Source organism: Monodelphis domestica, chromosome 4, assembly GCF_027887165.1.
Source record: "Monodelphis domestica isolate mMonDom1 chromosome 4, mMonDom1.pri, whole genome shotgun sequence".
Classification (NCBI taxonomy): Eukaryota; Metazoa; Chordata; class Mammalia; order Didelphimorphia; family Didelphidae; genus Monodelphis; species Monodelphis domestica.
Genome location: NC_077230.1, coordinates 423486787 through 423501250, shown reverse-complemented (window position 1 = coordinate 423501250; position 14464 = coordinate 423486787). Strand labels below are relative to the sequence as shown.

Genomic DNA, 14464 nt, shown 5'->3' with positions numbered 1-14464 from the left:
GGTGAATTGTCTATGGACTTTGGACTGTAGCACAACAGCAGTAGTGGATAGCTGGGTGACCTCTTTTAATGGACAGATTTTTTCTAGTTCACTAGCAGACACAGTGTTCTTGTCACCTTCATTTCCCTTATCATTGACTTTAGCTGTCTTTTCTTCAGATGCACTGTCTGCCTATCCACTGTCCTTGCTCATAACCTGATCTAGCCCTTTTTCCTTAATCAATTCCTCAAACAAGGTCTTAATCATGCTTTCCAGGTTGTTATCAATAGCCAGTGTCTTTTCTGTCTTTAGGGGAATCACAAATCTAAATATCTTCTTTACTTGGGTCAGAGTCTGAAGGGCTGCCATTAAGAACACATACACTTGGACCAGGACCTGCCAGAGTATTGGGTCTGTTTGAAAAGGCAACTGTAATATAAACATGGTCGCATTGCCTATGTAGTCAATAGAGTCAACAATCATGTGGGTCTTTCTGCTGTACAGTATGTTGTAGACCCAGAAACAAGCAATGACAGTCATCACTACAACTCCACAAATAACTTGTTTAAATATCTTTACTCTTTTCTACTCTGCCTTTCTAAGGATTGTGGGGATCAGTCAGTCCTAGAAGTGCCAGTTCTTTCTTTTACACTTCCTGAGTTCCCTCACACACTGACTTACTTAGCTGAATGACCCTAGGCAAGTCACTTAATCTTTCTGGCCTAAGTTCTTCTTCTGTAAAATCAACCAGAGAAAGAAAGAAAGGGCCATCCATTCTGACATCCTTGCAAATAAAAACCTCACATGGAGTCACAAAGAGAACACTATTTTGGGGAGTCTGTTACAAATGGAAATGAGCTTTGAAACATGAAGGTCCTAATTTTCAGAGAAAAAGGGCAGGGGGAGATTTTGTACCTCTTGTAGCTTAAGGCCCTATTTAGTCATAACCAAAATTGCTTTGACTGTCCCTGGTTGAGGTACTTGAGGAGGAGAGAAAAACCCACGGTGATGTGCACACAGAGCGATTACAGAAACGAAGTGGCTGCTGCACATCCTGTGAAGGGAATTTACCCCCTCTCCTAGAGCCAAGCTCACAGGATGTTGTCCTGCTGACCTGGACAGGACTGAATTTGAAAGGGGATGTAAAAAGAGAGGACAAGAGGGGTGAAGAAGGACGTGTTTGCCCTCGGCCTCTGGTGTCTGGCCAAGGAAGCTGCTGCTGGAGATCACCCTCAAAGCACTGTGAATTTTAAAACTATTCCACCCTAATCAGACTGTACTTTAGAAGATCTGGAACTTCCGGTCAAGATGGCGGCTTAGAAAAAGCTAAAGTTCAGATCTCCGGAAAACCCTTCCCGACCGATCTCAAACTATAAGCTCCTAAGGCGCCAAAATTCAAGACGATCAACAGCATCGACCCTGGGAACCCTCCTCCTGGACCTGGACCCGGATCAGAAGGTACGGCCCCACTCAAAAGCCAGAACCCGAGATCACTCGGACCTAAGGGGTAGGAGCGCAGAGTCCAAGGCTCCGGGAAGCCGCAGCCCCGCCCCGCTAAGAGAGTAGGGTCATTTGAAACAACAACAACACTCAGGGCCTTCTATCCGAGTCCCAGTGAAAGTCACTGCCCTCGGAGCTCCCCCAGCAGGGAGCAGGGTCGAAACAACAGCAACCCTCAGGGCGGGCAAGACAGCCTCACGGGCTGGATCCTGCTATCCAAGTCTCAGTGAAAGTCCCTGCCCTCGGAGCTCCGGGAAGCTGCAGCCCATCCCCCCGCCGACAAAACAGCCTCACGGCCAGCTATTCTGAAGGCAACTTCCGGAAAGCAACCCGACCCAGGGAGCCAGGGGGAGAGTGTGGCCTCCTGGTCCGACCCTTCCACTCCAGTTCCAGTGAGGCATATTCAGTTTAACCCAGGGAAAGCTCATAGAACCGACAATCTGCCCAGGACTAAAGCCTCTGAACACCAGACAGAGATAAGAAAAACTAATCCTCCACATTCAGAGATGGCAAACTCCACAGAAGCACAGAAGCCCCAAAATCCCAAGAAAAATAAGAAGAAAGGGGCGACTTTGGACACATTCTATGGAGCCAAAATACAAAATACAGAGCAGATAGAAGATGATATACAAGAAAATACTCTAAAACCTTCCAAAGGAAATGGAAACTCTCCACAAACTTTGGAAGAATTTGAATTAAAAATGATCAAAAAGATGGAAGCCTTCTGGGAGGAAAAGTGGGAAATAATGCAAAAGAAATTCACGCACCTACAAAACCGGTGTGATGAAACTGAAAAGGAAAACCAGGCTTTAAAGGCCAGAATCAGGCAGCTGGAAGACAACGATCTTGTAAAAGAGCAAGAATTAATAAAGCAAAGCCAAAATACCAAGAAATTAGAAGAGAACATAAAATATCTCACCGACAAGATGACAGATCTGGAAAATAGAGGGAGAAAAGATAATTTAAGAATAATTGGACTCCCAGAAAAGCCAGAAATAAACACCAAACTGGACATGGTGATACAAGATATAATCAAAGAAAATTGCCCAGAGATTCTAGAACAAGGGGGCAATACAGCCACTGACAGAGCTCACAGAACACCTTCTACACTAAACCCCCAAAAGACAACTGCCAGGAATGTAATTGCCAAATTCCAAAGCTATCAAACAAAAGAAAAATCCTACAGGAAGCCAGAAAAAGACAATTTAGATATAAAGGAATGCCAATCAGGGTCACACAAGACCTTGCAAGTTCTACTCTGAATGATCGTAAGGCATGGAACATGATCTTCAGAAAGGCAAGAGAGCTGGGTCTCCAACCAAGAATCAGCTACCCAGCAAAACTGACTATATACTTCCAAGGGAAAGTATGGGCATTCAACAAAATAGAAGACTTCCAACTTTTTGCAAAGAAAAGACCAGAGCTCTGTGGAAAGTTTGATACCGAAAATCAAAGAGCAAGGAATACCTGAAAAGGTAAATATTAAGGAAAGGGGAAAAATGTTATCTTCTTCTTTTACTCAAACTCTCTTCTATAAGGACTACATTTATATCTATCTATGTATACTAATATGTGGGGAAATTGTAATGTATAAATAGGGGGTAAAGAAAGACCAAATAGAATAATCGTTCTCACACAAAGATTCACATGGGAAGGGGAGGGGAAGAAAACTCCTTTAAGAAGGAGAGGAAGAGAGGGTTTTTTTTTTTTTTTACTTAAACCTCAATCTCAGGGAAATCAACTCTGAGAGGGAAAAACATCCAGATCCATTGGGATCTTGAATTCTATCTTACCCAACAATGGTAGGGAGAAGGGAAAACCAAGGGTGGGAGGGGGAGAGGGAGAACAAAAAGTGAGGGAAAGAGAGGGGGAAGGGGGAGGGAACAAAAAGGGAGAGACTAAAAAGGGAAACATCAAGGGAGGGGACAAGGGGGACTGATTCAAAGTAAATCACTGGACTAAAAGGTAGAACCGAAGAAGAAAAGGTTAGAATTAGGGAAGGCTATCAAAATGCCAGGGAGTCCACAAATGACAATCATAACTTTGAACTCACCCATAATGGGATGAATGGGATGAACTCACCCATAAAACGTAGACGAATAGCAGAATGGATTAGAATCCAAAACCCTACCATATGTTGTCTTCAAGAAACACACATGAGGTGGGTTGACAACCACAAGGTCAGAATTAAAGGATGGAGTAAGACCTTCTGGGCCTCAACTGATAGAAAGAAGGCAGGAGTTGCAATCATGATATCTGATAAAACCAATGCAAAAATAGACCTGATCAAAAGGGATAGGGAAGGTAATTATATTTTGTTAAAAGGGACTCTAGACAATGAGGAAATATCATTAATCAACATGTATGCACCAAATAATATAGCACCCAAATTTCTAATGGAGAAACTAGGAGAATTGAAGGAAGAAATAGACAATAAAACCATACTAGTGGGAGACTTAAACCAACCATTATCAAATTTAGATAAATCAAATCAAAAAATAAATAAGAAAGAGGTAAAAGAAGTGAATGAAATCTTAGAAAAATTAGAATTAATAGACATATGGAGAAAAATAAATAGGGATAAAAAGGAATACACCTTCTTCTCAGCACCACATGGCACATGCACAAAAATTGACCATACATTAGGTCACAGAAACATAGCACACAAATACAGAAAAGCAGAAATAATAAAAGCAGCCTTCTCAGATCACAAGGCAATAAAAATAATGATTAGTAATGGTACATGGAAAAGCAAATCTAAAACCAATTGGAAATTAAACAATATGATAATCCAAAACCATTTAGTTAAAGAAGAAATCATAATTTCATCGAGGAAAATGACAATGGCGAGACATCCTTTCAAACCTTTTGGGATGCAGCCAAAGCGGTAATCAGAGGTAAATTCATATCCCTGAATGCTTATATTAACAAACAAAGGAGAGCAGAGATCAATCAATTGGAAATGCAAATGAAAAAACTCGAAAGCGATCAAATTAAAACCCCCCAGCACAAAACCAAACTAGAAATCCTAAAAATTAAGGGAGAAATTAATAAAATCGAAAGTGATAGAACTATTGATTTAATAAATAATACAAGAAGCTGGTACTTTGAAAAAACAAACAAAATAGACAAAGTCCTGGTCAATCTAATTAAAAAAAAGGAAGGAAGAAAAGCAAATTAACAGCATTAAAGATGAAAAGGGGGACAGCACCTCCGATGAAGAGGAAATTAAGGCAATCATTAGAAATTACTTTGCCCAATTATATGGCAATAAATACACCAATTTAGGAGAAGAGGATGAATATATACAAAAATACAAACTGCCTAGAGTAACAGAAGAGGAAAAAAAATTCTTAAATAATCCCATATCAGAAATGGAAATCCAACAAGCCATCAAAGAACTTCCTAAGAAAAAATCCCCAGGGCCTGATGGATTCACCTGTGAATTCTATCAAACATTCAGAGAACAGTTAATCCCAATACTATACAAACTATTTGACATAATAAGCAAAGAGGGAGTTCTACCAAACTCCTTTTACGACACAAACATGGTATTGATTCCAAAACCAGGCAGGTCAAAAACAGAGAAAGAAAACTATAGGCCAATCTCCCTAATGAATATAGATGCAAAAATCTTAAATAGGATACTAGCAAAAAGACTCCAGCAAGTAATCAGAAGGATCATTCACCATGATCAAGTAGATTCATACCAGGGATGCAGGGCTGGTTCAACATTAGGAAAACCATCCACATAATTGACCACATCAACAAGCAAACTAGCAAGAACCACATGATTATCTCAATAGATGTAGAAAAAGCCTTTGATAAAATACAACACCCATTCCTATTAAAAACACTAGAAAGCATAGGAATAGAAGGATCATTCCTAAAAATAATAAACAGTATATATCTAAAACCATCAGCTAATATCATCTGCAATGGGGATAAACTAGATGCATTCCCAATAAGATCAGGAGTGAAACAAGGATGCCCATTATCACCTCTACTATTTGACATTATACTAGAAACACTAGCAGTAGCAATTAGAGAAGATAAAGGAATTAAAGGCATCAAAATGGGCAAGGAGGAGACCAAGTTATCACTCTTTGCGGATGACATGATGGTCTACTTAAAGAATCCTAGAGATTCAACCAAAAAGCTAATTGAAATAATCAACAACTTTAGCAAAGTTGCAGGATACAAAATAAACCCACATAAATAATCAACTTTTCTATATATCTCCAACACAGCTCAGCAGCAAAAACTAGAAAGAGAAATGCCATTCAAAATCACCTTAGACAAAATAAAATACCTAGGAATCTACCTCTCAAGACAAACACAGGAACTATATGAACACAACTACAAAACACTCGCCACACAACTAAAACTAGACTTGAGCAATTGGAAAAACATTAACTGCTCATGGATAGGACGAGCCAATATAATAAAAATGACCATCCTACCCAAACTTATTTATCTATTTAGTGCCATACCCATTGAACTACCAAAATACTTCTTCACTGATTTAGAAAAAACCATAACAAAGTTCATTTGGAAGAACAAAAGATCAAGGATATCCAGGGAAATAATGAAAAAAAACACATATGATGGGGGCATTGCAGTCCCTGACCTAAAACTATATTACAAAGCAGGAGTCATCAAAACATTTTGGTACTGGCTAAGAAACAGAAAGGAAGATCAGTGGAATAGACTGGGGGAAAGCGACCTCAGCAAGACAGTATACGATAAACCCAAAGATCCCAGCTTTTGGGACAAAAATCCATTATTCGATAAAAACTGTTGGGAAAATTGGAAGACAGTGTGGGAGAGACTAGGAATAGATCAACACCTCACACCCTACACCAAGATAAATTCAAAATGGGTGAGTGACTTAAACATAAAGACAGAAACCATAAGTAAATTGGGTAAACACAGAATAGTATACATGTCAGACCTTTGGGAGGGGAAAGGCTTTAAAACCAAGCAAAATATAGAAAGAATCACAAAATGTAAAATAAATAATTTTGACTACATCAAACTAAAAAGCTTTTGTACAAACAAAACCAATGTAACTAAAATCAGAAGGGAAACAACAAATTGGGAAAAAATCTTCATAGAAACCTCTGACAAAGGTTTAATTACTCATATTTATAAAGAGCTAAATCAATTGTACAAAAAATCAAGCCATTCTCCAATTGATAAATGGGCAAGGGACATGGATAGGCAGTTCTCAGATAAAAAAAAATCAAAACTATTAACAAGCACATGAAGAAGTGTTCTAAATCTCTTAAAATCAGAGAGATGCAAATAAAAACAACTCTGAGGTATCACCTCACACCTAGCAGATTGGCTAACATAACAGCAAAGGAAACTAATGAATGCTGGAGGGGATGTAGCAAAGTAGGGACATTAATTCATTGCTGGTGGAGTTGTGAACTGATCCAACCATTCTGGCGGGCAATTTGGAACTATGCCCAAAGGGCGACAAAAGAATATCTACCCTTTGATCCAGCCATAGCACTGCTGGGTCTGTACCCCAAAGAGATAATGGACACAAAGACTTGTACAAAATATTCATAGCTGCGCTCTTTGTGGTGGCCAAAAACTGAAAAACAAGGGGATGCCCATCAATTGGGGAATGGCTGAGCGAATTGTGGTATATGTTGGTGATGGAATACTATTGTGCTAAAAGGAATAATAAAGTGGAGGAGTTCCATGGAGACTGGAACAACCTCCAGGAAGTGATGCAGAGCGAGAGGAGCAGAACCAGGAGAACATTGTACACAGAGACTAATACACTGTGGTATAATCGAACGTAATGGACTTCTCCATAAATGGTGGTGTAATGTCCCTGAAAAATTTGCAGGGATCCAGGAGAAAAAAAAACACCATTCATAAGCAAAGGAGAAACTATGGGAGTGGAAACACCGAGGAAAAGCAACTGCCTGAATACAGAGGTCGAGGGGACATGACAGAGGAGAGACTCTAAATGAACACTCTAATGCAAATACTATCAACAAAGCAATGGGTTCAAATCAAGAAAACATCTAATGCCCAGTGGACTTACGCATCGGCTATGGGGGTGTGGGGGAGGAAAAGAAAATGATCTATGTCTTTAATGAATAATGCTTGGAAATGATCAAATAAAATATATTAAAAAAAAAAAAAGAAGATCTGATTTAGCTATTTCCTGATCAGTAATAATAAAGATATTTGGAATAACAGAATCAGGTCTTGGAAATTCTACATTTCTCCCCCTCCTTAGTTTAACAAGATTAAAAAGGTCTGCACCAAACTCAAAGATTTAATTATCTGAGGAGATGGTCTTCAACAGACATGTGCAGAAAAAGCAGACAGACCCCTGGGCTGTCCTAAGTCAAGCTAAGCCATCATTGGTACAAATAAGACCCAGGAAAGTGATATAAAACTGTCTATCTATGGCACGTCACTTCCTCTCTCTTCCTCTTTCTGTGGAGAGGCAACTCCAGCTGAGAGTGTGCTAGGCATTTCGACATCTTGGAGTGTTGGGTGATGAGTTTTGCCCTTGAGTTGATTCAGGTTCAGGCATTTTAGCTGAGCCCCTTTGGAGGTCAGGCTGATTCTTTCCTCCTTCCCACTCAAACCCTTACTTTCTAGATCTTCTAATCTCCCTGCCCAATACTAGCTCCTTCCTTTTTCCTTCTTCTTAATCTCCTCCACTATATCAATTAAATCACCATAAAAATTTGAGTTTGGTTGTTTCATTAGGATTTTATAAATGAAATCCTTAGCGACCAAATATAATTATTACATTCAGTCTCAACAACAATTTTAACCTTTACAGCACCCACATGGGAGCCGGATCGGGCTATTTTACTCTTTATAACTATTTCTTGTTTGTTACCTAGCCAAGTAATTCTAATAAACTTTATTAAATGATAAGGACCAGAGTCCTAATTTTATTATATGTGAGAAATTTTAAGGTTTACATATAACAATCCCCTACTCTTAGTCTATGGTGCCCTTGGAGTGGATACAAAAATGGCAGCCCGCCTGCCTGGCTAACACCCATGCTGCCTTCTTGGGGCCATGACAATTCTTAGGACTGGATCAAATGAGAGAAAATGCACAGGTGCCTGGCACATAGTAGGTACACCTACACCCTCTCCAGTCTTACACCTTCCTCGTATCCTCTCCCTCTTACCCAGGCACACTGGCCCCTGGCTGTTATTGACCAAATCTCTCCATCTAAAATTCTCTTCTCTCACCTTGGTCTCTGGCATTCCAGGCTCAGAGAAAATTTCACCTGCTCAACAAAATGATTTTCCTGTTCTCTAAGAGTTTCAGCCTTCCCACTCAGAGTACCTATATTGCATACCCTTTCCTCTTTATCCTCCAATGTACTGAACAGAGCCTGGCACAGAGGAGACCCTGACTAAATGCTCACTGAAATGTCCTTAGATATGGTAAAGAGGAGAGATCCAGAGGGATGAGGGAAGACTTGGCTGACTGGAGGAAAAAGGAAATGGGCAGCACCAGGGGGACAATTTCTGCTCTGATGACAGCACAGTCAAAGACAAGAGCTGAGGAAGCTGCCAGAGTTCTGATTCAGGCCTATCCTCACCAGACTCCACTGGGAAGGGGTCTTCCTGAACCTTCAGGCAACACAGGGAGAGCTTGGTTCAAAGAAACAAAGGGGAGGGAGGGAGAGAAATTGGGCATAGTGGGGACAGGGGGATACTAGGCAAGCAAAAAAAGAACAAAGAAATGATCCCTCCATCCACTCCAATGAGTGAAGTGTCTGTCCTTGTCAGTCAGGTGTAATGAAACCAAATTATGGTGGGGTGGGGTGTGGCAATTTGGGGGAGGGGGAGGGAATGTATATCAGTTTCAAAGAAAAGTGAGCAGGGCAGTGTTGTTACTGGTCTACTCAACTTCATGCCTATTTTTGTAAAGAAACGATCCACCCCTAAGGTACTGCTGACTACTGGACAATCTTCGGAGTTTACAGAAATGGCCTGATGGGTTCATGTTGGTCAAGTCTGTGGACAGACTACACTTACCAGGGAGGAGGTTCTGGGCTTCCCAGGGGCCATTCTCTCTGCCTCTTCTTGGGCCAGACCTTGGTCCTCAGCAGACTGAGCTAGGAAGGAGCAGGATCCCAGAAGGGGCGAAGATGCCTTTCCTTCCTCTTCCAGGACAGGAGCTGAGCCTGCAGGGATTTACAGAGGGTGAATTCAGCCCCACAGGAGTTACCCAGGACCCTAACCTGCTCTCAGGGGAGTGGGAGAACTAATTTGATCCCTACCCCATGAGAACAGAGCCCTGGCCATCTTCAATCACTGATTTTATCCCACCAATTTATAAATTATGGCATTAAGTTTCATGTCATTTCCTCCTGGATGAAGAGCCTTTTTCACTTAGTGAATTAAGAACAATCAGCTGACTCTGATAATACAAGACAATGAGGAGTAACTAGACTAGGCTAGAAGTCTCGTCTGTCCCTACCTGTCAGGCTCTGGAGCTTCTGAGGATATGGCCCTGCTTTTGACCATCCATTCCTCATGGCACAGTAACTCACAAGGTGAGGTACAATGCTCATTGCCATTTTAGGAGCCCCTGTCACAAGATCCTTCACTGGCTGCTCACCCTTAGAAAAGTAGGAAGACTGGGAACCGAGGTCGAACTAGTAGTGCAGAGCACTCTGGGGAGCTTCTGGAAGAGTTTAGGCTTTCAGTCCCTAAAGGGAAACTGGAGACAGGGAGCTAAATGTCAAGGACACAAGCCCAGGAAAGAGTTTGGGTTCCTTCCCCCAAGGTGGGTTTGTGGGTAAGAAGATGGAACTGACAGGGTGGAGGCAGATCTGGAGGCTGGAAAATGGAATCTGAGAGCTGGAACCCTGGAAGAAACAGGACTCCTGGATCCCTCTGGACAGTCTGTGTGACCAGGGTAATTGTGGAGATGGGGACAACTCTGGGAAGTAATTAGAAAGCAGATACCTGGGGGTGAGAAGCTTGTCTGGGAGGGAGCCATCCTCCTGGAACACCCAGCATGAGGCCAGAGCAGGAGGATGAGACCTTCAGGACCTCCAAAGTGATCCCTAACTAATGCCTGGGTATTTCCACTCAGCCCACTTGCTTCAGTCAGGATCAGAGGGCCTCACCTCCCCCCCCCCACAGGTGCCCTGAGGCAGACACACACTAGCCCTTTGCTCCTGTCCTCCAAGTAGACTCTGAGCAGCAAATCTCTGCTTGTCTCTTTCTCCTTTCCCCAAGGGCTTAGAAAGTTCTGCTGAGTACTCCTGCCCTCCTCCTGAGCACAAAGTCCACAAAGAGAAACCTTGCATCAGGCTTCCTGAGAGGGCCCAGCCCTGGACTGGGAGCTGCTGGCAGCAAATCGCTCTGGGGAAAATGGGGGTTCTGCCTCCCTTTGTAACTGGAAATCCACAGCTCTTTGGCCTCAGTTTTTCCTGATCTCCAGGACACTGTGGGTTCCTTTCTAGTCAGATGAGTTCTCCCCAGGGAATTCCTGGGAGCTTTAGAGGTCAGAGAGGTTCCTCCCAGTGCTCCAGTGGTGAGCCCCAGACAACCTGCAGGGACAGAGCATCCAGTAAGTGTTAGCACAAGAGAAAGACCACTGCACCCAGGAAGCCAGCAGCAGGGTGGAAGCACCTTCAGTAGGCCCAGCTGGGCTCAGGATTCCAGGACAAAAAAGACCCTAAGGAGGAGACAACAGGTCAGGGAGGAACTTCCTGGAACAAGAGCTGACATTTATAGATCACTTTCAGCTTTGCAAATCTGTTTTGTTTTTAAAATAACCCTGATCTTCAGTCTTAGAATCTCTGCATCCCTGTGGGGATTGGGGATCGGGGGTGGGAGGGGAACGCTAGGAAACTGGGGAAGAGTGACACATCTAATGAGATCCAAGGTTCCAAGGGTAGGGAATGTCCAGAGAGGTCACAAGAGCAGTTCCAACATGGGGGAGCTCTGGGATGGAGCTGCCAGGTGTCAACATGGAATCTAGAAACCCCAAACTTGTAGCCTAGTAAAATCTGATGAGCCCCAAGTTTAATGGATCCTAAGGTAAAAGACAATCCCTGTCAGGTGGAACCAAGTGACTCTTCTTGTCTCCAGAAGCCTCTCCCACTATATCACAAAGGGGTCCATTATTTGGTCTGAAACTGCTAGCCAGAGATTCCCCTCCGGGTGGATCGTCATGGGAACAGGGAACAAGGACAAGTGTTGGGGTCTCCAACTTACAAGCTGGTCCTAAAACTTGGGATTCATCAGGTCTTACTAGGCTACAAGTTTGGGATTTCTAGATTCCATGTGGACACAGGGAAAACCAGAAGTCTGAGGCTCAGAGACATGATGCTGACTGGGACTGTGCTGCCTGACAGGAGGTCTGAGGGCTGGGAAAGAAGTGGAGCAGGGGCGGGGGGGGGGGGGGGGGGGGGAGGAGCTAGGGTGCCTGGGTCCAACAGGTCTGGGAAAATGGAACCTTGTAGTCAGGACGTTTCACAGGAAATAACTCGGGAGTCCCAGGGAAACTTTCCCCACGAGTAAAGGAGCCTGATGGGTTCATAGCAACTAAAATTCACACGGTTGCCATGGAGGCACAGCTTGGTTGTTGGGTTCTGCTCCTGTGGTAAATCCTTTCCAGCCCCGATCTGGCATGCTGTCTGGCTTCATAACTTTGGGGTGAGCCCCAAGATAGCACAGACAGGAAGGAGTTGGTCCCGGCCCAAAAGCCCTACAAAAAGGAGACCCGAAGCTCTCTGCCGTCCAGGGGGTCCACTTTGCCTGGGGCTCGGAGCGATAACCCAGAGAAAAGGGGAAAATGCACCCGGCCCTCCTCCTCTCCGACCTACCTGCTCCCCATCCCATCCCACCCTCCCCCACACGCCATGCCCTCAGCCTCTAGACCCCGTTCACCTTTTCCCTCTAGCCTCCTCGTGAATGGCGGCCCTTCCCAGCCCCCCTAATTCCACCACTTCATAAAGCAATTCATTACCCGTTCACTTAGTCCGTGAGCAAGTTCCTCTCTGGCCGGCTAATGCGCGAAGCTGCTCAAATCTTTGGAAGTGTTGCCGGAGCAGGGGACAGAAGTTGCTCTCGACTTCCCGTTTCCCAGAAGCCCCTGCTCTGTTCCACCCCTGGAGGCTGACCCTATTCCCTCTCCCTTCCCGGCCTGCCTGGCTGATTGGCAACTGGCTCCGCCCCTTCCCGGCCTGCCTGACTGATTGGCAACTGGCTCCGCCCCCTCCTCCCGGCTCTCTCTTCAGCACCCCTCCCCTTCCCATCCTGCTTGGGAGTCTCTCTTAGGAAATGGAGTTCCCACCCGGGACTTCTAGTTATTGCACTTTCCCCTAATATCTTTATAATCCAACCCTGACCACACGGCCTGTTTGGGATTTCAGCAGCACTGCACGTGGCCTTCCCCTCCTCAGCTCACTCTTCTCATAGAGAATGGGGTGCAGGAAAGGCTATTATCAACATCCTGTCAGGTGGGACTCCAATACCACAACAGGGCTACCTAGTCCCTACAGAGTGCTGGGCTTGGCCCCACGTCCGCCCGAACAAGGCTGGTCCACGGACGTTTTTTCCTCCAGTTACTAACCGTCTGCCACAGCTCCTAGACAAGGACCATGGCAAACGCCATCCTTTGTAGGGCCATTCCCATCTTTCCCACTGCCAGCTGCAAAGTTAAAGGTAACAGACCTGTTCAGTTTTAATCCTTTAGTTAATCACTTTTAATCCTCTTAAATATCTCCACACCAGGGGAAATTACACACATGCTCAGGCCATCAAAACTGGCCTGAAGAAATCATAGAAATAATCACCGATTTCTTTGATGAGAATGACAATGAGGAGTCAGCAAATCAAAATCCCATATCAACAAAATAGAAGAAAAGGAGATCCAGGAATTGGGAATGCAACTAAAAAACAAAACAAAACAAAACTAGAAAAGGAACAACTTAAAAATCCATAGATAAAGATGAAATTGGAAGTCATAAAAATTAAAGAAGACATTTTTTAAAAATTGACAGTGATAGAACTATTGAACTAATGAATTATTGGGGGGGGGGCAAATGGAATAGATAAAGTATTGGTTAATTTAACGAAAAAAAAGAAGAAGGAAGAGAATCAAATTACCAGTATCTAATGAAAAGGGTGATCTCACCTCTAATGAAGAAAAAATTAAGGTAATTATTTGGAGCTATTTTCCCCAATTATATGGCAATAAATATGACAATCTAGGTGAAATGGATGAATATTTGCAAAGACATAAATTGCCTAGATTAACAAAAGAGGCAATAAAATAATTAAATAATTCCTTATCAGAAAAAGAAATTGAACAAGCCATCAATGAAAAAATTCCAAGGGACAGATGGATTTACAAAAGAATTCTATCAAACATCAAAATAGACAACTAATCCTAGTACCACACAAACTATGTGACAATAGTCTTACCAAATTCTTTTCATGAAACCAATATGGCACTGATACCTAAGCCAGGTAGACTAAAAACATAGAAAATTAGAGACCAAGCTCCTTAATGAACATAGATAGAAAAATCTTAAATAACATACTAGCAAAGAGACTATAGCAACTTATCTCAAGGATTATTCACTATGACCAGGTGGGATTTATTATTTTTTATTTTTATTTTATTTTTTTATTCTTTGACTTTTTAAACATTATTTTATTTGGTTATTTACAAACATTATTCATTGGACACAATGATCATTATCATTTCCTCCCCCCACCCCTCTCCCACCACTTCTCCCATTCCCGGTGCACAATTCCACTGGGTTTCACATGTGTTCTTGGTTCGAACCCATTTCCATGTTGTTGGTATTTTCACTAGAGTGTTCATTTAGAGTCTCTCCTCAGTCATTCCCTCCCAGTCCCAGTAGTCAAGCAGTTGCTTATCATCGGTGTTTTTACTCCCACAGTTTATCCTCTGGATAAAATGGATAGTGTTTTGTAGATCCCTGCAGATT

General features: G+C 42.9%; 1 protein-coding gene and 1 long non-coding RNA gene across 6 annotated transcripts in view; one reads left to right on the top strand and one right to left on the bottom strand.

The window, feature by feature from the left end:
• LOC103093751 (zinc finger protein 883-like) overlaps positions 1–12655 on the bottom strand; it is a 32332-nt gene extending 19677 nt beyond the window's left edge. Inside the window, exons 1-3 of one of the 5 annotated variants that reach the window (XM_056796397.1) lie at positions 12472–12655; positions 10108–11047; positions 9522–9670 (exon numbers count right to left, since the gene is read on the bottom strand). In XM_056796397.1, coding sequence (XP_056652375.1) covers positions 9522–9554 — 33 coding nt within the window. In that variant the 5' untranslated portion in view covers positions 9555–9670; positions 10108–11047; positions 12472–12655. The remainder of the gene's footprint in view (positions 1–9521; positions 9671–10107; positions 11048–12471) is intronic. The other 4 variants (XM_056796398.1, XM_056796399.1, XM_016422135.2 and 1 more) reach the window with 4 other exon arrangements.
• On the top strand, positions 11688–13506 carry LOC130453964 (uncharacterized). Its single transcript, XR_008911657.1, has 2 exons — positions 11688–11860; positions 13239–13506. It is a non-coding gene; the product is annotated as an uncharacterized LOC130453964 (long non-coding RNA).
• Positions 13507–14464: the final 958 nt, after the last annotated feature.